At 37.7% G+C, this 23,999-nt stretch overlaps 1 protein-coding gene across 14 annotated transcripts in view; it reads right to left on the minus strand.

The window, feature by feature from the left end:
* The window catches only part of LOC136848008 (protein GOLM2-like), a 147,509-nt gene that overhangs the window by 96,537 nt on the left and 26,973 nt on the right, over positions 1–23,999 (minus strand). For 10 of the 14 annotated variants that reach the window (XM_067120020.1, XM_067120031.1, XM_067120025.1 and 7 more), the window contains one exon: positions 812–958. The exons of the other annotated variants lie outside the window; for them this stretch is intronic. In XM_067120020.1, the coding sequence (XP_066976121.1) occupies positions 812–958 (147 nt within the window). The remainder of the gene's footprint in view (positions 1–811; positions 959–23,999) is intronic. 14 annotated transcript variants of the gene reach the window in all.

The following is a 23,999-nucleotide window of genomic DNA, read 5'->3' on the forward strand; positions in this document are numbered from 1 at the left end:
GGATTTCAGCGCCAATCTCCATTTAATGGCACTGATATCCGGTTAACAGCGCTATTATCGCCATTTTCAGTTAGCTTGCGCTCGGCCGGGATGGAACCCTCATGTTAACTGGGGACTGCCTGTATATATATAACTGAATTAGCTAATATTTTTTCATCTATTTGGACTTCTATTTTTCATTTAAAATATGAAATACAAATTTATATATGAACTTCTGCATAAAAATGCAAATTCCCAGTTCAAATCTGTTTCACCCATCAAATCTTTCTTCCATACATATATTAATAAAATACCCCATACTACTTTTTACCAATCAACTAAGCCTTTTGAATATGCAATAAAGATAGAAAAGCAGATAAGCTATTTACTGTAAACATTTCCAATAAAACGAGCTATGCAGTAAAGAGATGCAAACACGATTAACTAATTATGCAAGGGTTTATCTAAAAATAATCCAGGGTTCATAGTCTACATTATATGAAGCTAGTTCCACATAAAGAAAAGAAATGGGTCTACTTATGAAAGAAACAGATATGGCTGCAGAGCATTTAAAATGAAGTACTAAGAGACTTAAGAATTAATTTAAACAAATATGAACACGCATGAAAATACATAAGTAGAAAAGCATCCACACATATATATAAAATCTATATTTTTGGAAACAGTTGTGAAATTTATAAGAGAGGCTAAATACTCTACATAATATAAGAGGGAGGGGAATACCTATAGCTGGTTTGACAGATATTTTTACACTACTACAATTATCCCAAAAGCTCTGATGTAAGCAGATCATTTCTAAAGAATTTTCTACCTTTTGTTTGTCAATTTCAAGACCATGCAAAGTTGCTTCAAGTTGGGACACTTTGTCCTGTGATTCGGCCAAGTCACTAAAGGTTTGAGACAGTTTCTTTTGAAGATCATCAACAGAGAACTGCATCATACTGCTCTTATTCTTCTCCTGCAATTAGGGCCATTCATTGAATAAATTCTGTCACACACCATTACCATGCTCCTTGAAGCCTTTTTGTCATGTCAAAAGACACAAGAATCTTTTATTACAGTTAATATTAGCAAAATTTTGTATATGAATGCTTACAACTGAAATTAAAATACAGTAGCTGAGTGCTTTATATTATATCAAACACCAAACCAGTAAAGTTAATATATGCCAGTTACAAAAATATAAAAATGTAAAAAAAATGTTCTAACTTAACCAAATATTATACTGAACAACAATTTCAGGAAACTTGCATTCAGTTTGAAATAACACCAAACTTTGATAACTCTGGAGGAAATGTTATAAAAGAAATATGAAGTCCTACCATTTAAATACAGTATATCAGCACATATTTCAAGAAGAGTAATCCATAGCTGCACATTCATTACATAAAACATACTAATACAGAAAAGTTGTAATAGTGCACTGAATTTCAAGTAATCTGTCAAAACTTCACCAGAATTGATAATTTTACTTTTATAAAAGTGAAAGCAGCTTTTCTGAACAGATATCATCACATTCATCAAATGAAAATTAGCCATATAAAGATGAATCAAGTAAGTACTAGATACTGTGCACGAAACCTACGAGGTCAAAATCTAGCAATAACAACTATGATGACAACTCTATCTGTCTGTGTAACATTACAGTTTGTTCCTAAAACAATGCAAATGCTCTCATTACAATAAACTAAATCTCCTAGCACTGTATAGAAGGCAGTAGACCATTGAAAACTACTGCAAGTTGTGGAAATGTTTATGGACACAAGAGGGTAATGAAGACAAAAGATGAGCAAATCACAGAGAGAGGTATGAGAAGACCATGCTGTCACAGATTTGTTACCTTGAATACATAATCGACATAATCAAAATCGATAGTGTATACACAGGCAGTCCACGGTTATTGACGATCTGGTTTTACGACGCTTGTCTAGCGACGATGATAACCAGATTTTCAACACTGATTCCCGGTTATCAGTGCTGATCCTCAGTTATCGGTAGCGCTGATCTCCTTTATCAGCGCCGATAACTGAGGATCGGCACTGTTATCACCAATTTTCGGTTGCCAGCGATTTTTGGTTATTGTCACGCTGTCGGGAATGGAACCCCGCCGATAACTGGGGACTGCATGTGATGAATATATAAATAAAGATAAAATCCACGAAGGAGAGGGAAACACTGGATACTGCGAGGCCTTTCGACTGTCTGGTCTGTCGTCCTTTACTTAGCAGACTTTATCTTTATTTATGTGTGTGCGTGTAGGTATGTATGTAGTATACATGTATGTATGTATATAGATACATGTCATTGCCACTAGGAAAATCAAAGACTGGGTACAAATTCTGACTGGTTTCTACCTCATTTCTAAGCCTTTGTAGATTCCTTCAATAATGGTTTACAATTAAATCTAAAACAGGTCAGAATTTTTACCCAGTCTTTAATTTTCCAACGGGTAATGAGAGATACACGAGTCCCATGTATATGTATATATATATATATGTGTATATATATATATATATATATATATATATATATATATATATATATATATATATATATATATATATATATATATATATATATATATATATATATATATAATCATGAAACTACAAATGTCGTTTAATATCAAATTCACGCTACCTCAGTATATCTCCGATGGAGAATTATCACCTACTGGAATTTATATAGCGATAAATGAACAGGTACCACTGGGGCGAACAGATGGCTCTCAGGTAACGTCTACTGGAGTCGTTGAATGGGTCCATGTCAAGGGTTCCGTCCCAGTGGTACCTGTTCATTTATCACTTATATAAATTCCTTAGTGATAATTCTCCATCGGAGATACTGAGGTAGAAATGAATTTGATATTAAACCCCATTTGTATCTTCATGATTGTATATAAATCGCGGTGTGATAAAAAATTTCATATATATATATATATATATATATATATATATATATACATACTAGCTGACCAACCTGGTGCTGCCTGGGAAAACTCTGAGTGACAACCAGTAAATCCTCTCTCCTCCCAACACCCCCTCTACTCTCTCTCTCTCTGTCCCTCTCCTGTTAAGATAGTTGCTAGTTGCTTCAGGTACAGTTACATTGCCCTGCATTTTTGACATTTTATATTTCACCCCCCATTTCTATCAGGGCTGAACTTGGACTTAAAGGGCATCGGGAGTGTCATTATTCATCTTAGTGGCCTCGAAAACTATTGATTAGGAACTAATGTTTGTCGTTTTTTTACATTTTATTTGTTACCCCTTCTCATCCCTCTTTTCTATCGGGGCTGAACTTGGACTTGAAGGGCATCGGGGTGTCACTATTCATCTGAATGACCTTGAAAACTATGGATTAGACACTAATATCTGCAGTTTTCTGTTATTTTTACATATCACCACCTTCCCACCCCCTTCTTATCGGGACTGAACTTGGACTTAAACGGTACCAAGAGTGTCACTACTCTCAAGAACCTTGAAGACTGTGGATTAGACGCAAATATCTGTCGTTTTAGTTATTTTTAAATGTCACCCCCTTCCCACCCCTTTCTCACCCCGCCTTCCTATCAGGGCTGAACTTGGAATTAAAGGGCATCAGGAGTGTCACTATTTTTCTCAGGGATCTCGGAAACTACGGATAAGACACTAATATCTGTTGTTTAAGTTATTTTTACATGTCACCACCTTCCCACTCATTTCTCGCCCCCCCCTTCCTATCAAGGGTGAACTTGGAATTAAAGGGCTTCGAGAGTGTCACTACTCTTCTCAGGGACCTCGAAAACTATGGATTATACACTAATATCTGTTGTTTCAGTTATTTTTACATGTCACCACCTTCCCACCCCCTTCTCACCCCGCCTTCCTATCAGGGCTGAACTTGGACTTGAAGGGCATCAGGAGTGTCACTATTAATTCAGCAACCTCAAAAACTATGGCTATGACACTAATATCTGTCAGTTTCGGTTATTTCTACATGTCACCCCCTTCCCATCCCCTCCCTATCGGGGCTGATCTTGGACTTAAAGGGCATCGGGAGTGTCACTATTCATCTCAGCGACCTCAAAAACTGTGGATTAGCACTAATATCTGTCACTGCAGTCACCGGAGTTTCAAGCACCTCGTGAGCTGCCTTAAACTTTTTAAAGCAATTGCTAGTTTTTATTCACTGGGAATGAAGCAATTGCTGATAATTTCTAAGCATTTGCTTGAACTTGAGCAACTGCTCTAAGCAATTGCTTGATGTTTTATTCATCAGGCCCATTACACTTATGATTTTTTTAGTTTATACTTTACACTATTCTCATTTCTATTTTTATTGTATTTTCTCATTTTTTATTTTATAACCTTAAAGATAAATGCAATCGTGTGCGTAGCATATGTAAGAACGCAAAAACTCATTCTCTGGCATCAGAGAACTTGCTACAGCTTGTTTTGGTTCATGTTGTTAAGCTTCTGATTTTTTAACTTTATATTTTATGCTATTCTTCGTCCTATTTTTACTGTATTTTATAGCCCAAAAGATGAACACAATCATGTGCGCAAGGTACGTACGAATGCTCAAATTCATTCACTAGAGTCACAGAACTTCCTACTGCTTGTTTTGTTTCATGCTGTTACACTTATGATTTTCTTATTTATATTTTATGCTATTCTCATTTATATTTTTAATGCATTTTCTAATTTATTTTACAACCCAAAAGATAAAACACAATTGTGTGCATAGGGTACTTACGTACACACACAAGTAGCGCCACCAAACAGTAGCGGTGACCTGGAAAACTTAAGACTGTGCTAACCGAAATTAGAGCCAGATTAGTGATGGAACTGGATTAACGAGTGCTGGATTAATGGCAGTCAACCTGTCAGTGCTATCATCTTGGTAAATATGCTAGCCTGTCTCCTATTTATATCCTGAACCAAATGAAAGGATGACTCTACACTTTTACCACAAAAAGGTTGTAAGTCTTTGTAATTCTCTTGGCATCTAAAGAGGACATTCTTACTTGTTGCAAGAACAGCATCCTCCTTAAGGGCCATTAAGATAGTCAATTTCAAGGGTACACACGAGCCTTGACAATACTACTGGTAACTTGTCCTTTGTTGCCTTGTCTCACTCTGACCAGCTTCACTTCAAGAGCTAAGCTCTTGTATATTTTCAGACTTATTTTTACCACTTTCTAAGGCTTAGAATCCTCATCCCATGCATATGCATGGGAAATTTGGGAATAAGTTACTCTTACTCATTCAAAAATCAAATTGTAATAGTGCAATTAGAAATTCCCCTGAAGGTTCACAATAAATTTAACTCTCTAAAGTTGATAAGAAATGACTGAGCCCAAAGAGCAGGGTATACATCCTAACTATAATTGCTAAATGGTTACTGATGCCACATTGGGCATCACACAGGAATTGTGATGTCTGTATACTGCCCTGTAAACAATGCTGTACATAAAAATTTTGCACAACGCTGCTACCTCTGATGCTAAAAAAGAACACATTTTACCAGTGACATTAAATTTCTGATCAGAATGAAAACATTTTAAATCATCAATCTCATCAAAGGAATACTGCATATGCAAAAAAAAAATTTGTACCATAGATTGTAAAGGCAGGCTTACTGTAATGTACTGTTTATAAAAACTGAAAACTTAAAAATAGGAATAGAGAATGAAAGCAAATGCCAATAACAAAATTACTGTAATTTACCTGACAATATAATGCATATTTTGCGAACCTAGGAATAATCTAGTAGTATACCAACAATACCAAAAGATATTACTCTTACATATGTACCATGGTACATTAAAAACTAATAAGGCAATGACTTATGAACATAAAAAGCTCAACTCACACAATGCATTGGTACACAGTGCCACGTAAGCAATGAAAAATATGGGAATTGTGCCATTTGAAGCAATCACATGATAATTGCAAGAAATTTTGTGAAAATGTGCTAACATCTCAAAAACTCACAAGTGATCATTTGCAGTGCAAATTTTAAAAAATGAAATAAAAAATATGTGTATTATACCAGCCAGTATGTCTGAGTAGAATTAATATTTTGGTATTTACATCACCATAAATAATAACAAACAAAAATAAACTCCCGTAGCTTAATCTTTGAGAATCACAGATTAAGTCAAAATCATAAAACCATCAATACTTCAGTAATGACATTGTCATTGATAATATATGACACATTTATTTCCTTGTTACTGTAGCACCTACCAAATCCAATTTTTTACCAATTAGGGTGTGGTCATTTTAGGTTACCAGTTCTCAGTGAGGTATAAACTTCATCAATTCAAGCATTAAACAGGTCACAGAAAATTGTGCTATACAATCTGCAATATGAGTTACGAGCCAGTTTCAATAAAACAACAATGAATAAAAACTGTGAGCTTGTGCTGTAGGCAGCGATAATCTGTTAGCCTGTTAGGGAAAGCCAGCACATGCATAGCAGTATTAAACCTCCAACAGCCAAATTTTTTAAGGAACACAATCATATACATGCTATGCACTGTCCCAAAGATAATGAATGAATGATTAATTTTAATAACATCATGAGTGGCATGGTCATTGATGCCAATATCATTTAAGAGGGTACATTAATGTAAAATAACATCAAAATCAAAATCTCTACGAAAAAAATTAAATCTTAATGGTGTCATACACAACAATTCTCCTCCAAAGATCTTACAATCAACGCAACTGCTATCCTTGCCTTCAGCCTAAATGGGAAGTCTACTAATGAAGTTTGCAGTCTGTTTGTGTACATGGGGCTACCTCTCATCTTCCAAGTATGCTGATACCATGATCTCTCTTTTTTATTCCTCATTAAATGCTTTCCACTTTAGAGCAAAATTTCTGATACCAGGCAAAAAATCTTTGTACAAATGGTAGTAACTTTTTCTAGAGGAATTTTCAGTGAAGTTTAATTTTAAAACTAATAGATTTGTAAAATTGACAACAACAATGTAAAACCATTTTTTACATCACTAAGTGGTAAATTTTCATTCATCAATAGACGCTATTGTCCCAATACCAAATAAAATGCTAAAATTCCATAAAGCTTTGAGACATAAACAGATGCTGCAATGAATAGGGGGCCCTTGCAATAAAATTCACTGGTAAATACTCCATATCAATGCCAGCACTAAATTCAGAGCTTTCTGTAAACAGCAACTGAAACACCACGTTCCTCACAGCTCTGCCATATTCTGGTGATGCAAATATAGCACCTGTAATATCAGATATTCAGGAATTCCCAAGATGGGATTGCTTATATCTTAGTTCAACATCTATTTTAATCTACAACCATGTAGTTGGGGAGCTTTTTGGTATGATTCCCAGCATACAAAAAGCCTTTCACTCTCAACAGTTCAAAGTGAAAGAGTTTTGCAGTCTCTGAAACCTATACCAGCACCAAATGATAGATGGCTTATGGTTCGAGTCTAAAGGTATTTTTTGTGGCATCAATTGTATCTCTGAATTGGCAAAGATTTAAAGTTCCTATTCCCATATGATTCATAACATACAAATAGCTTGAGGTAACTGTTAAAACATGGAATGAAACCCTGATGTTACACTTAAATAGGGGGATTAATGTCTCTTAATTACATTTCCCACACTGGAATTTAACAAAAGAATATGGAGAGAAAAAAAACACTCAATTTCTAGATGCTTAATAATAAGCTGCAAGTCAAGGTCGTAAAAGTCACGAATGTTAAGCTATAACTACTTTATGTAGAACTCTCAATGCTGAGAACAGGAGCAACTTTGTATAAGGTCCACAATAATATGTCCATGGTAGAATGTAAGACTTTATAAAAATGTATACAAAGCTTTTGGATCCTATCATGCATTCATCTTCAGTCCAACTCTAAAGATGAACCCAGGATAGGGTTCGAAAGCTTTTTATACATTTTTATAAAGTCTCACATTCTACCACTGATATATAATTGTGGACCTTATACAAAATATAATTACTTTACTTACAATGATCCTTAAATTATATATGTAGACTGATAAACTATCGGATTACATACATAACGACCATATTCCAAACATACTACGAGTTTTAAAGGGGCAGCTTGGGTTAAAGGGTGTTAAATACATGATCCCCTGGCCTATGATGAATTCCCTTCTTGGGGAATACACTAATCAGAGCAAATGCAGTGATTTCACTCAAATTTTTGCAAACACAATAATATAATACTTTCAAAAGGGGGCTAAAGGCTATGTGCTTAACTTTTCTCAGCAGCAAGCTGCGACATCTCTGTATCTTTAGAACACAAGTATAAAAAAATTAGGAGCCAACATAAAACTTGTTCCGTAACGAAGACTTAAGAGTGATGGTGAAAATGGCCAAACTATTGCATGTGTGTCATCAGGCACTATTCTGGCCAAGAACAGCTATGCAAAAATTCTTGATATTAGTTGGTTTGTCTTATGGAACCCTGGGCAGGACCATGAGGGTAACTCCTTTGAGGACAAACTGCAGCTGCACTGTAAAAATTATATAAACTTTCTATCTCTTTCCCCTTTCAAGTATTGATGCCTCATTCTGAGGGGCGTGCCATTGCACCAAAGATATCTGTTAAGTTAGAATTTCACATATGGCCTTGAAAATTGTCCTTGAAATACACCATTGCCACTCTACAAATGTATCTCTATGGATTGCAAGAATTCAATTGTAACTAGCATTTCATTATTTTATAGCAGAAAATAATTACGATTTATCATAATTGTTGCTTCTTGTTTGCAATGAAAATTGTCCCTTGCATATTATATATGTTAATTTTAGCATAAGTCTACTTGGCTTGTTTACTGCACACATGACTGATTTGGCATATAAAATTCATCTCTTTCTCCTCTCTCTGTGGCTTCATTCCTCTCTCTCACATGCATCACCATTTCAGATTGTCTAAGGAATCAAGATCATTCCCTTCTTTATTAATTGTAAAATTTATACCTGTGAATTTCACTAGCGAGTAGTTAACTTTGAAAATTCCCCTTCCTTCATTGAATAGATGGTCACTAAAAGTTATAAGTAAAATTAAAACTCCAATTACCTTGTCTTATGCCTACGAGGCTAACATAATGCATTAAAATACATTCTTCATGGTCTAATTTTGAAGAAAACTTTCTCTCTCTTTCTAGTCAACTCTTCATGCCTTCTACTTAAATAACCAATCATATTCCTTTGCCTCTCCCATGATATGCCACACCAATATCAGACTTTTTGACAGAGTAGCTGCTGTTCATCCTCAAAGGAGTTACACTTTCATAGTACCTCCAGGTCTCCGTAAGACATACCACCCATTCTCAAATATTCTCTTATGCTTGGTCTCAGCCAGACTAGTGCTTGTTGTTCCAGTGATAGTATATAAAGGAATCAGTACCTGAGGGCTCTATCTCCTGTTGGTCTCGACCAGATTAGTGCTTGTTCTTCCAGTGATGGTATACAAAGGACTCAGGACCTGAGGGCTCTATCTCCTGTCCACAGTGACTATCTCAGTTTTCCCTTCATCCTCCTTACACAGGCGTGACAACAGCATGTTATTATTATTATTAATAATTATTATTATTATTATTCAGAAGATCAACACTATTCATATGAAACAATCCCACAGGGGCCACTAACTTGAAATTCAAGCTTCCAAAGAATATGGTGTTCATTAGGAAGAAGTAAGAGGAGGTAAAGGGAAATACAGAAAGAGATCGCACTTATTAAGAAAGGAAAAATAAATTAATAGATAAAACTATTAACCCTTAAACGCCCGACTGGGCGTATCATCGTCGACTAAAATTGTCTGTTGGGTGCCAAGTGGACGTGCCGTATCGTCGACTACAAAAATTTCAACCTTCGGTCAACTTTGACTTCGACCCGAAATGGTCGAAAAACATAATTGTAAGCTAAAAAACTCTTACATTCTAGTAATATTCAATCATTTACCTTCATTTTGCAACAAATTGGAAGTCTCCAGCACAATATTTCGATTTTTGGTGAATTGGTGAATTTTGAAAAAACTTTTCCTTACGTCCACGCGCAGTAACTCGGCCGAAAATTTCAGAAATTCTTTCGTCATTTTGTTGTAATTTTTGCACCGTTTTATATTAGTCGTTACATAAAGTTTTATATATGGAAATGTGCGCAATTTCATGTAGAATACAACAGAAAATAACTCATGGTTGTAGCTTTTATCAGTTTGGAAATATTTTCATATAAATCACGATAACTGCCAAAATTTCAAGCTTCAGTCAACTTTAACTAATCAAAAATGGTAAAAAAAACGCAATTATAAGCTAAACCCCTAACATTCTAGTAATATTCAATCATGTACCTTCATTTTGCAACAAACTGGAAGTCTCTACCGGAATATTTCGATTTATGGTGAATTTCTGGAAAAAAAAACTTTTCCTTACGTCTGTGCGCCGGTAACTCGTCCAACATCTCAGAAATTCTTTCAAATCACGTTGTCGTAATGTTTGCATCGTTTTACATTAGTCGTTACATAAACTTTTATATATGAAAATTTGCAAATTTCATGTAGAATACAACAGAAAATAACTCATGGTTATAGCTTTTATCAGTTTTGAAATATTTTCACATAAATCACGATAACTGCCAAAATTTCAACCTTCGGTCAACTTTAACTTTCGACCAAATGGTGCAAAAAACGCAATTGTAAGCTAAAACTCTTACATTCTAGTAATATTCAATCATTTACCTTCATTTTGCAATAAATTGGAAGTCTCTAGCACAATATTTCGATTTATGGTGAATTTTTGACAAAACATTTTCCTTACGTCCGTGCGGTAACTCTGCCGAACATCTCAGAAATTCTTTAAATCACATTGTCGTAATGTTTGCACCATTTATATTAATCGTTACATAAAGTTTTATATATGAAAATGTGCGCAATTTCATGTAGAATACAACAGAAAATAACTCGTGGTTGTAGCTTTTATCAGTTTTGAAATATTTACATATAAATCACGATAAATAGAAAAATTCTACCTTCGGTCAACTTTAACTTCGACCAAATGGTCGAAAATTGCAATTGTAAGCTAAAACACTTACAGTCTAGTAATATTCAATCAATTAGCTTCATTTTTCAACAAACGGAAGTCTCTAGCACAATATTTCGATTTATGGTGAATTTTGAAAAAACATTTTTTTCGTCCGCGTGTTACTAATTCATGCATCATTCTGTGATAATATTTTCTCTGTGTTGCTTTGATCGTTTTACAATTTGTTATATACCAAAATCATCGCAATTTAGTGTACAATACAAAAAAAAAAAAAATAACCCATAACCCGTTAGCTTTAACCGTTTTGCTCACAGCGCAATTTGTATAAAATTATATATGAAAATTTTTTTGCGCTGTCATATATTTCAATATTTATATATGATAATGATATTTTTCATTTCTGATGGTTGCATACTAAACTTCAGGCAATTACAAAAAAAAGAAGCCAAAAAATTAACTCTTAATCTTAAAAACAAAGCGTGCTGTGATTTTTGAAAAAACTTTTTTGCGCGTAGCTTCCCAACGCCGAACGCGGCATATGGGAGACGTTTTTGTAAATAGATGCTCGGCGTTAGAGGGTTAAAATGCAAGAAGAACAATATTAGGGTATTAATGCACTGCATCTTCACTTGAACTTTTGAAGTTCCAATTGCCTGACATCCTCAGGAGACTGTTCCACAGTCCAATGGTGTGAGGAATAAAGGACCTCTGGAACTGAAAAGTTCTACAGCAAGGCACATTTATGCATACTGGCGCTGCTGTTCAGCAAATCTGGTTACTCTTGGCAGGGATCAGGGATCAATTGTGAAAAATTGACAAACATGAGACCGTCCATTCATGGTCCAACTCATAACTGCTAATATTAGGAAACAGAAACCTACCAACACGAACCACTCTTTCTAAAAGAGATAAATCTCTGGTAGAAACAGACATCCATACCGGAGAACAGTATTCTAGCAAAGTAAGCACAAATGACCTAAAACAGGTTGCACTGATTTCACCACTGTTATAAATATGAGGACTTTCCTACAATACCTAACTTTCGTGCAGCATTTGCTGACACTTTCATTAGATGTTTCTCAAAAGTAAGAAGTGAGTTGAAAGTTACACTTAGAATAGTTACAGCTTCAGACTCATTCAGCAAAGTCCCATCCACCTGAAGGGGAGTATGGGGTGGAAAATCTGTACAAGATCTACTAACCAACAGTTTTTGTTTTACTGAAGTTCTGCCTCATACCCCACCAACTACACCATTCACTTATCCAGTCCGTGTCCCGATTGAGGCTGAGGGCAACTCTGTTTCTCATAAGTTGAGACTACTACACCCAAAAGTATTGCATCATCGGCAAACTAAGCAATCTTGTTTTCCAGGCCAACAACCATATCACTTGTACTCATTAAAAATAACAGTGGACCAAGAACACTACCCTTTGATCTCCAGATACAATAGATCTTGGCTCACTAAAGATGTCATCAATAGCAACTCGCTCCTGCCTAGCTACAAGGAAATCATGAAGTAACCCTAAAACATGTCCACCCACTCCAAGATTCTGAAATTTACAAATGAATGCCTTGTGATTTACTACACCGAAAGCAGCAGTAAAATCTATTTGAATTACTCTGCACTCAAAGCTCTTATCAAGGTTCTCTTGCAAATGGCATGTCAAGTCTAAAAGAGCATCACAGGTACTTAACTGCTTCCTACATGCTTATTGACTATGAACTAACAATCCTTTAGATTCTACATAATTATATATTGGCTTAAAAATAAGTTTCTCAGCAACTTTGGAGAGCACACGGAGAATAGAATTGGCCTGTAGTTACTGCAGTCTGCAGATATGCTACTCTTTGGAACAGGCACTGTATTACTAAGCTTGCGCTCATCCACAAAGATACTACGTCAACATTAAAATCTATAGACTTTACTAATCTTCAGAGACAACACACTAGAAACTTTCTTAAAAAACATAGGGAACAAACCATCAGGAACTTCTCCAACCCCCCTATCAAGATTATCCAGAATTTTTTAATATCCCTAAAGTGAAATGCAAGAAGCAGTTGTCTTTTCCATATGGCCAGTAACCAATCTACCATCATCTGTTAAAAGTCTGACCCATAGATAGATGATGCCAATTTGGTCCACCACAGATGAGGCTGAGTAATTCCTTAAAGTTTCCTCTTCAGGGAATTATTGTAATTTTGCTTGGATGTATAATAAGTTCTATTTGCAGAACAGCGAGACTCAACAAAAATCAGGTAATTTTCATTTGAACGATTTCATCTCCATGTGTTGATTTTGGTCTGTTTGCCATGGTAAGCTCGTCTACACGTATCATCAAACCATGGCTGGAAATCTGTCTTGAATTTGATGACCTTTCTAGGGACATACCTTATTAAAATAGCCATCAGCATTTCATTTAGCTTTTTTCTTGGGATCAGGGTCAAATACAGCATCTGAAATATTAACGCCTGCTTCAATAATGTAATCCCGGTTGGCTCTCGATTTCAGCCAAGCCGTTTTTCCCATTGTGGAATTAGGAATATACTGATTTGACAGATATATCCATCTCAATGGTGCAATGATCAGAAGTGCCTATACATTCACAGACCTTGGACTTGACAGCAGCTGGAACATCTGTGAATATGAGGTCTACAGTGTTGTTATGCAACATAACAGTTTATGGTCTCTTCGACCCTGGTAAATAATAATGAATGAAATTTATGAAAATAAGGGATGTGTAAATCTTTGTGTACAAGTTCTAAGAGCAAAAACACTGATTTCAAAATATTAATTTGGACTGCATACTACAAAAATACAACTATGAACTAAACACTAAAAACCTGAATATTCAACTCAAAAAGATTCTTTTTTACTGACAATGGACCAAAGCAAAACTATATACTTTCAGACTTGGGAAAAATCACTTTCTCTACACGGATGATCAAATTAACATCAAAAACCTTTATAACACGCAAACAATATTTGTTTCATACTACAGTAATACTTCGATCTTACACAATTCGAGTTGCGCGAATTCACACACACATGAACTTTTCACTGGAACCTAACTAATGGGCATACGCGATTTTTTCACACACACGAAATTCTTGAGAAACCCTGCAGAAGTGGGTGTTTAATTTTTGAAGTAATTTACGAGTTTTCATGCTTTTATGTGTAAAATCTGTATGAAAAATGCATTTCATGCTTTTATGTGTAAAATCTGTATGAAAAATGCATTTCAAGCTTTTATGTGTAAAACCTCTATGAAAAATGCATTTCATGCTTTCATGTGTAAAATCTCTATGAAAAATGCATTTTATGCTTTCATGTGTAAAATCTGTATCGAAAATGTATTATTTTTATTTTTGTACATGCATAAATATGATGCAAAGGTAATTTCAGCACACTCAGTTAGTGTACTTTTACAAGATGTGATACCCATTTGCAAAGCTACTGCACTTTTAAAAGATGATACCCCTGCAGAAAATGCTTGTTTAATGTTTGAAGTACATTTATAAGTTTTCATGCTTTTAACTGTAAAATCAACATGGAAAATTTATATTTATATTTCTGTACATAAATATCATACAAGTATTATGTCCATTTGCAAAGTCTTTGTCACAAGGACTTTACATGACCTTGAGATGAGGTTGTTCAGTCATTACTCATTTGATAAAATGAATTCATTAATGTAATATCAGAGATGTAACTAAGAATTGTATAAGTGTCATTCTTTGAAAAATTACTCTGTTCACCTTGGAGAAAAGTGCTGGTGCAATCTGTATGTGCATGTAATTACAGCACGTTCAGTTGGTGTACTTTTTACAAGATGTGATACCCTTAGTTACTGCATTATTCAAAGATGATACCCCAGTAGAAAGTGTGTTTAATTTTTAAGTTTTCGTGTTTTTAGGTGTAAAATCAGAATAAAAAATATTTTTATGATAAAATAAGGTTTTACTTATACTTACCTGGTAGTTACATATAGCTGTCGTCTCTGACGTCACGGCAGAATTTTAAATTCGCGCTATTTTGCTAAACACCTAGGTGATCCCTCTGCAAAGCGCCTCTATAGGTAATAAGGAACTATCCCAACAATGTTTCTAGAACCCATTAAGCTTTAAGCCCACTTGACATGAGAGGGAGGTGGGTGGGTTTACTCATGTAACCAGGTAAGTATAGAAGTAAAACCTTATTTTTATAGTAGGGAAATATCATTTACTTATAGAACTTACCTGGTAGTTACATATAGCTGATTGGCACCTTTAGAAGGTGGGACCATATCAGCCATATATTGTTAGAAATCAAAACATGAATTTTAGTTCCTTACCTTGAAGGATTGTGACTCAGCTGATTTACTGCCTCTAGTCTGCTTATCCTGGTGTATAGACAGGATATAAAGGATCCGGGTGTCAGATACAATCTGTTAGTGCCGTAGAGGACAACGCGTGGCCGGACAGAACGAGTATGCCCCCTTGCTCTGGGCGCAGTACCAAATTAACAGTGGCCAGGATCACCTCTATCACCATAATATTAAATTTAAAATTAAAAACTTTCCAACCACAAAATTAAAAAAAGACGCCAGAGTACTCTAAACCAACAAGCGTAGTACCTACAGGCAGCGCAACCAAACTCAATTTCCAACATCAAGAGGAGAAAATGTTAGTCGGATAGGGTTGCCCCTCTTTCTCCCTCACCCACCACTGTAGTAACTACTAAAGGCCTAAGAATTCTGCCATTGTCAAATCTGTCTTCAATTCCTGACAAATGTCGATGCGAACCGACTTACATCAGCCAAAATGTAAGAGTTCACAATCTTTTGTACAAGGAGATTGTGCCTGAAAACTAAAGAAGTAGCTACAGCTCTTATCTAAAATGTGCTCACTTTCAGAGTTCCACATGTCTGAGTCCTGACAATTCACATGGGCTTCTGAAATAACTTCTCTTAAGAAGCAAGAGCATTCTTGGAAAGTGGTCTTGTGGGTTTCTCACAGAACACCACAAGTTCTCCAGAAGAGCCCTGATGCTGCCTTTTGTTCGGTGAATAATATTGAACTTTAAGGCTCTCACGGGCACAACAATCTCTCTTGTTCTCCTTCTCCCACAAGATCTGAAAGGCTCTTAATGCTGAAAGACCTCGACCATGGTCTGGATGCATCTTACGTTTCTTAACTAAGAACCTAAGAGAGGAGAGAACATACAGCTTTTCCTTGAGAAACCAATAGTTTTGTCCAAGGCATAGACCTCACTCACCACTCCTGGCTGTTGCGAGGTGCTACTAGAAAATAGTTTTCTTAGTCAATTTCTCAGAACATTTGCAAAGGTTTAATTGATCTGAACAAATCCATTTAGAAGCGATGTCCAAAATTCCATGCTGTTGTTTAGTTTGCGTCTTAATTATTAAAGACTTAAGTAAATCAAATTAGATCCACAGTTGTTAGAGATGTCTAGACCTCTGTGCTTGTCACCAGCATAAGCATTGATCGATACCCCTTAATTGTGCTCCAAAGGCAATCCTTTTTCCTTATAAAGGGATAGCAAGAGCTTAGCTATTTGATTTAGAGAGGTTTTGAAGACAAACTCATGTCTATTGCACCATTCTCTAAACTGATTCCCATCACCTGGTATACTCGTCCAGAAGACTTTCTTCTGGAGTGGCATAATGTGCTGCAACCTCCTTTGAAAAACCTCTCTTCCTGAGAGTGGCTCGACAGTCTGCAGAGCGAGCAAGCCGTAGAGCGGACAGAAGTTCTGACGGAACCTCAGGAAGTGCCGCCAGGGCTAATCTGGGCCAGTCTCCTCGTGGGAGATCCTCGCGGAAAATCTGCGAGGAGGAGGAGAAGATCTGAACCACTCCTCGATGGCCAGAAAGGAACAATTAGTGTCATCTTGGTGTTCTTGTGGTTCAGACTTTCCAGACCTTCCTGATAATTTTGAAAGGTGGAAAAGCGTAAAGTTCAGGCAATCCCAACTCATTGTCATTGCATCCACCCAAAGTGCCTTGTCGTCCCGGATCTGAGGAGCAATACAGGGAGGCGTTTTGTTCTGTCTATTTGCAGCAGATCTGCTAGCGGACAACACAGATTCCTGAAATGTTTGCAAACCTGCGGATGTAAGGTCCATTCCGTGGGCAGAGACTTGATTCTTCCTGCTTAAGAGATCAGCTATTCCATTCCTCGCCTTTATGAACCTGGTCAATAGCGTGACCTCGTTCTCTTCCGACCATTCTAAAGTTCCTTGGTAAGTCTGATACAGGGAGAAGGAATGAGTGCCCCCCTGCTTTTTGATATAAGCAAGAGCTGCCGTGTTACATCCGACTGAACTAAATTACACTTGCCTTTTACCTCTTATTTGAAACGAAATTGCATCAGGGCTAGATGTACGCTTTCAGTTCTTTCACGCTATGTACAGCTCTTTCTGTTCTTCCTGCCACAGGCCCGAACATTCCTTGTTGTCTAAAGTCGCTCCCCACCCCTGATCCGAAGCGTCTGACAAGAGTGTGAGGTCTGGGTTCTTGATATAAAGAGAAATTCCCTCCTCTAGTCTTTCTCTTGAATTCCACCAGATTATTATTATTATTAAAATAGTTTAACCAGACCACTGAGCTGACCATCAGCTCTCATAGGGCTGGCCCGAAGGATTAGGATGGAATGACACCAGAACAGCTCCTTCTTGATCCGATCTGAGATCTTGAAAAGAAAGGAATCCGGATGGGTTTTGCGTGGCCATTGGCTTTGTAGATAAAACTGCAGAGGCCTCATCTTGAGTCTCCCCAGTTTTACGAACTTCTCCATCGAGGCTAAGGTCCCCAGCAAGCTCATCCACTGGTTAGCTGAGCAAACCTGTGATGTAAGTGAGTCTATCATGCTTAGACAAGACTCTACTCTCCTGCAGTGATGGAGAAGCCTGAAAAATTGAAATTCCATCTCTCCCAAATAAACCATCTCTGTTGTGATGGTGAGAGGGACGATTTGAACACTGACTAGTAGACCTAGTTCCTTTGCCAGAGATAATGTCTTTATTAGGTCCTCCACACATTTGGCTTTGGAGTGAGCTTTCAGAAGCCAGTCGTCCAGATGCATTGACATCCTTATTCCTTGCAAGTGAAGATTCTTATACCCGTTGACAGAACTCTTGTAAACGCCGAGTGCAGTTGACGGAGCCGAAACAAAGAAACTGAACTGGAAAACTTTACGCGGAGAAAACAAACCTCAGGAACTTCCTTGATTCCTGATGGATTGGAAACGTGGGGAAATACGCATCCTGGAGTCTCCGAGACTATCAGTCGCCGGTTGAAGAGCTGCCAACACCGACTCTGTAAATCTCCGCCGAAAAATTTCGTCTTTTTACAAAAAGCGATTCCGCGCTCACGTCTAGAACTGGCCTCAACCTCCAGCGCTAACCGGCTCCAACCTCCGGCGCCTTAGAAACTAAAGGCGGTTGTAAAACCCCGGAGCATGGGGTGGCACTAATCGATAACGCTCATGGCCGGTACTTCTGCTAACTAAAGAAGGCGCCAAAACTTCTGAGGCCGTTTAGATGCAGCAGCGACTGTCCGACAGAGGGCTTTTGTTGGAATGGGATGGAGTACCCTTCCCGGATCACCTGTAAGGTCCAAGGATCTTGAGTGACCTTTTGCCAGGCCTCCGAGAACGACTGAGTCTGGCACCTCTGCTATGTGGAGACAGCACACTCATTTCTTTTGTTGAAAATTGGAGGAGTCGATGAAAATTTTCCTTTCCCACGAAACTTGGAAAAGGGCGAGAAGCAGACTTGCCCTGAATGTCTTGGAAGTGTCTGGCTTACGAAGTTTTGGCGGAGTAGCTACAGGAGTAGTCTTCTTCAGTTTCTTTGCTGACTGAGCCAACAGGTCCCTGTGTTGCTTTTTGTGTAGGGAAACTGGCAGTCTCTCGAACTAATTCCTTCGGAACAAGTGATTCAGCCCGACAAGGGGCAAAGAGGAGAGCAGACCTCTGGCTGCGGAAACACCCCTTCGCCAAAGAGCACCAGAGTTGTCGTTTTCTTTAGAACTCCGGTTGCAAAAACCCGAAGTTAGCTCAAGACTGTCCATACTCTCCCTTGTCCTATCTGATGCGACTACGAAGTGAAATCAAATCAACATCAGCATCGAAAGTCAGGTGCGACTTTCCTAACCAGACACGCCACAGCCAATCTGAAACTGATGACCTCCACAACAGCGAAGATATTCTTGAGAAGATGATCCAACTCCGACTGCGTGAAGAAGATCTTCGCTGATTCTTCAATGTGATGACTTGAATCCACTAAGACTGGAGAAATCCCGCCAGCGGAGGCAGACACACAGAAAACGTTCTCCAGTCTCAGCGTACCACATGCGGCTGCGATGAGCCAATCTGGAGGGTGGAAGACAAAACATACTCTTGCCTTGCTCTCTCTTGTCTGAGAGCCAGGAATTAATCTTCTTGATAGCCCCTTCTTGGCGCTCGCCAAAAACTAGTAAAGAGCTGAATCCGGCGTTATCCTGTAAACTGCGATCTGAGAGATGCACGGGTCGAAGGCTTAAAAAGAGTCCCCAAAGTTCTCAACGAAAAACTTGAGTAACTCAGCATAACGAATTTCTCCTGTAGATTCCTGGAAAGTCCTCTTCCATTTCTACATCTTCTTCATTTTTCCTCTTCTACAGAAGACACAGGAGACAATTGGTGTGCAGGAACAGTTTCACAGCCCAAGCGTGGAGTCATACGAATCTAAGTCTTGCGACCATGCCGATGTGGCGCGAATCCGTCAGGTGTGGCGCCGCCAGCTAGTAGCGCTTAGCCAACAGAGCGTGGCGTATCCGGGCCAGAGAAGAATGCTGAAGTGCCTGGTTGAACCTCTTCACTGGTGCATGCGAAATTCTGGGAAGCTCTTGCGCTAGAGCAGGCGCATTCAAAGGAAAAGCGCCTCCGCAACAGGTACTCCCGAAGCAACACGGCGCCACAAAAAAACTGAATAAGATCCGTCAGATTTGTCCGTAACGAAGCGTCGCGGGGATCTTATTGACGGTAGTAGGAGGGAAGCGCTATCTGCGATGAGCTGGGCCGGATAGCAGAGGCGCTCCGCAGTGCAGCACGCTTATTACTGGCAATAATGCGCGTAGGTTCCTTCCGGCCGAGGGCTGATCCACTGAAGAGGAGGAGGAAAAGCTTCAGGATCCTCCCAGAAGCTCCCTGGCCAGCGCCCGGATCGTCCAACGATCTTTTCTTGGAATCGCTGCAGGAGAAGCTGACGCGAGACCTCTTGAGGCGAGAAAGAGATGCTTGACGCCCGCCGGAGAGTCAAAGAATCATCACCACTAGAAGACACATCCCCAGCAGCGCCTTTTCTATGGCGTGCGGAAGCATCCTGGGATTGCACAACAGGAATACTTGAGGGGGTGACTGTTCGGGAGCAAGCCCCACTCGCCTCCTTTCGGTTTTCGACATGCCCTCTCCCTGAACCAGGGGAGTCCGACAGAGGTCTGAGCCTGGGAGAGCGAGTGGGCGAACAGACACCTCCTCCACTAACACTTCACTTTAGGAACCAACTTTCAGTAAGCAGCCCGCTCGTCTGGCGGATGGCGAAAGCACACTGAAAATTTAGTGTCCATCTGGACTTTTAACTCTGACACGGTGATAAGTTGGGATCAACAGGGTCGGACAAAGGAGAGTTAATAAGAGGTTAACAGATTGAATTACCTGCCCTACAGACTTGCAGATGATGACCTCTGCGAAGCTTTCCTAACTCTGTCCTTTTCTAACTTCCGTAGATATTTCTCTAAGGCTGACCATTCATCCGTTGTTAGATGCATACATTCCTCACATGTATTCTCTGAATTACAAAATTTACCCCTACATGAAGAGCAAACTGAATGAAATTGATCGATAGTATATAGGCAATTGGAGTCCTACAGCCCTAAAGCAATATCTATACTGAGAACCAGAATCAGACATATTGTACAAAAGAATTAGTCAGCCTGGTTGCAAAGCGCTAGCTAGCAAAACCACAAAGAAATACTTAAGTATAAATTGCAGACAAAAATTCAACCACGAAAGCGAGACCGTGTTGCGGTCTCTCGGCAGAAAAAACTTAATGGGTTCTAGAACATTGTTGGGATAGTTCTTGTTACCTATAGAGGTGCTGGTAGAGGATCACCTAGGTGTTTATAAGGCGCTAAGCGCAAATTTAAAATTCAGAGACGACAGCTATATGTAACAACCAGGTAAGTTCTATAAGTAAAAATTTGTATTTATATATTTGCGCATGAATACGATACAAAAAGCAGTACAGTTACTTTATTACAGTATCTCTCTCTCTCTCTCTCATTCGTAAATGTTAGCGCTCAAACATACTTTTACAACATTATTTCTCTATACGTCATTACCTGTACAGTATATAATTTTAAACTGACTGAATTTTACCTGTACTGTACTACCTTCTACGACCATTATGTACATGTTTTCGATATTTTATGGAACTGTAGGCTACTTTTGTTACGACTGTGACACATGACGTTTTGCCTAGTGACGCAAAGAAAACGGCCTTTACTCTAAGTGACAAAGAAAACGGCATCCCATGAATTAAGGGTAACATTAGTATACGTACGCACCTACTATAAATGCGCTATTATGAAACTGTGCAGTACTCAATTTTTATGTCAACCATTTACTGTATTCCTTTTTAAGGGTAATAAGCTAAATTTTTAAATAAAATTACACTAACTTTAGTTCATTTTAAAAGTTAGCTTAATACTTTGGGAGCATGATTAGGTCATATTTAGTACTTAAACTCTGGAAATAAACATTTATTAGCATTTTTAAAGACCATGCCAAACTTACGCTAACATTCACCTTGCACCCAGGGGCTCCGGAACCTAACCTCGCGTAAGTTCGAGGTATGACTGTATAACAAAAACTGCTCAACGAAACTGCAATTTTCCAAAATAATGACTAATTTCCTTGACTCAATTCAAGTGTGCCTTCCATGTGCTTTACTTTTAATTACACCAACTGATGACCAACCTAGCTGAGAACTGAGGGAACCTTATTTTGATTAAATTCATCTGTATCTATTCCAAAGGATACAAATAAACCACATAAACAAGTTACTTGTCTAAAACTACAAAAATCGACATTTCTGCAATGTGTCTCACTTGAGTTGTCTATAAGTTACATCTTTAAAAATGAACATATCATGTGAAGATCTGTTTAATATTTTTGTAGTTTTGTCAAAGAATAAAATCTTGAAATACTGGCTTTGTGTGTCATTATTTAAAAATTCACCACCAACTTCATCCTTAAACAACACATTCTATACAGAAAATCTGGCTGGTCAATATTATCATACAAATTGTGCAAACAGCAGTCTACATTTCACAAGATGATCAGAAAGTCTGCTTAGTAAAGGTCTTCTTTAACTAGTATCATTAATATACAAGATTCTTGTTGAGCAGAAGCTCCAAAAGTAAAAAGTAACAAACCAATCTGAAAAAAAGTGTTGTCAAGATCATCAAATTTTAATTACTACCAGACATTTTTAAAAAATGAACTTGCTGACAATTCATTTGTCAAGCAGGGTATTATCTTGATGTTTTAGAGTAATGACAAAATAAATTTTACTTGTTACACTAATTTGATTAAAACCTAAAAAAAAAGCTATATATATATATATGCTTTTAAACCCTCCTTTCAGCACTACACAGTATCATATTTCCATTGCTATAAAAAAAATAATACGGCAGTTTGTGAAAGATTAAATCAAACAAAAACCCTAAAAAAAATATATACATTACAAAAATACTACATTACTTTTCTACCCACAGGGTCCAACCTCTAAATTCTAATTAGAAACAAGGGATCAACCTCACCTGATACAGGCTGCTTAACTCAAAAGTGGAACCTTAAATCGCTGAACCAACCAAGGAAAGGCCTTGGTTTGACTGCGTAAAGTACTAGATTTGTATCTTATGAAATTGTAATTCTAATATGATCAAAATTCTAGGTGGCCATTCATGAAAATTTTGTATTCCCAAATTCTCCAATATGGTTCATTCCAACTGCTAACATACATCAAGCTAGTATTTGATACTTGAGAGCTCTGAAAATGTCTTTTGGAGGTAGTAATTAGAAAGTACTGTATAGTGTTTCTCTACTATTCAGGATCTTGATCTTGCAATAGATGATGAAACTATTAAGTCATTCACTATAAATCTTTTTTCACAAAACCACAAATGATGCAGCAGTTAGTCACTTGCTTTTGTATAAAGTGGTTCAAACACAATTACATCATCTGTCTAATCTAGGTCATGAAAAACTTAAACCTAATGATTATTGATGCTTTATTAAATTATTTCCACCAATGTTATAATAGTGAAAAAAAATTACTTTGTGTAATAATTCTGGTTCTAATGGATTTAGATGAAATACTTCCTGCAGACAGATACCCTGACACCAACTCTGAAGGTCCTGTAACATAACAGTCCATCACAGGGGCTAGAATATCCTTGGTGACAATGTTGCATTCACTTTGCATGGTGATGTTGAAGACACTGAATCCTGCAGTGAGAGAATCACCAATTTCTCCAACACCAGATGATTAATCACCACCAGCCAAAACTTGGCCACCAGTTGTGAACATCTTTGAAAATGGTGAATTAAAACAGCTAGATGCTGAGTCTTGTCTGTTAAAGAATTTAGAAGTTTGAGTGTGGTCAGTCATTGTGCCCATGAAGTTGACACTAGAAAAGGTGAGGCCCTACTTCCTCCACTGCGCCTTCCCTTACAGCAGTAGGGACTGAATAGAAATGTATTCTGACCCTGTAGGCCCAAGAAGAGATAGTGCCACAGTCCTTGTATAACCTGGGGAACTGTTGAGAGGCAAAAGCAAACTTTCCACAACTTGAGGACCCGCGCAGATTTTCCTTAGTGACGTTACGGATACGTCATTGTTGTGTCATAATT

This window comes from Macrobrachium rosenbergii, chromosome 18, assembly GCF_040412425.1.
Source record: "Macrobrachium rosenbergii isolate ZJJX-2024 chromosome 18, ASM4041242v1, whole genome shotgun sequence".
NCBI classification, from domain to species: Eukaryota; Metazoa; Arthropoda; class Malacostraca; order Decapoda; family Palaemonidae; genus Macrobrachium; species Macrobrachium rosenbergii.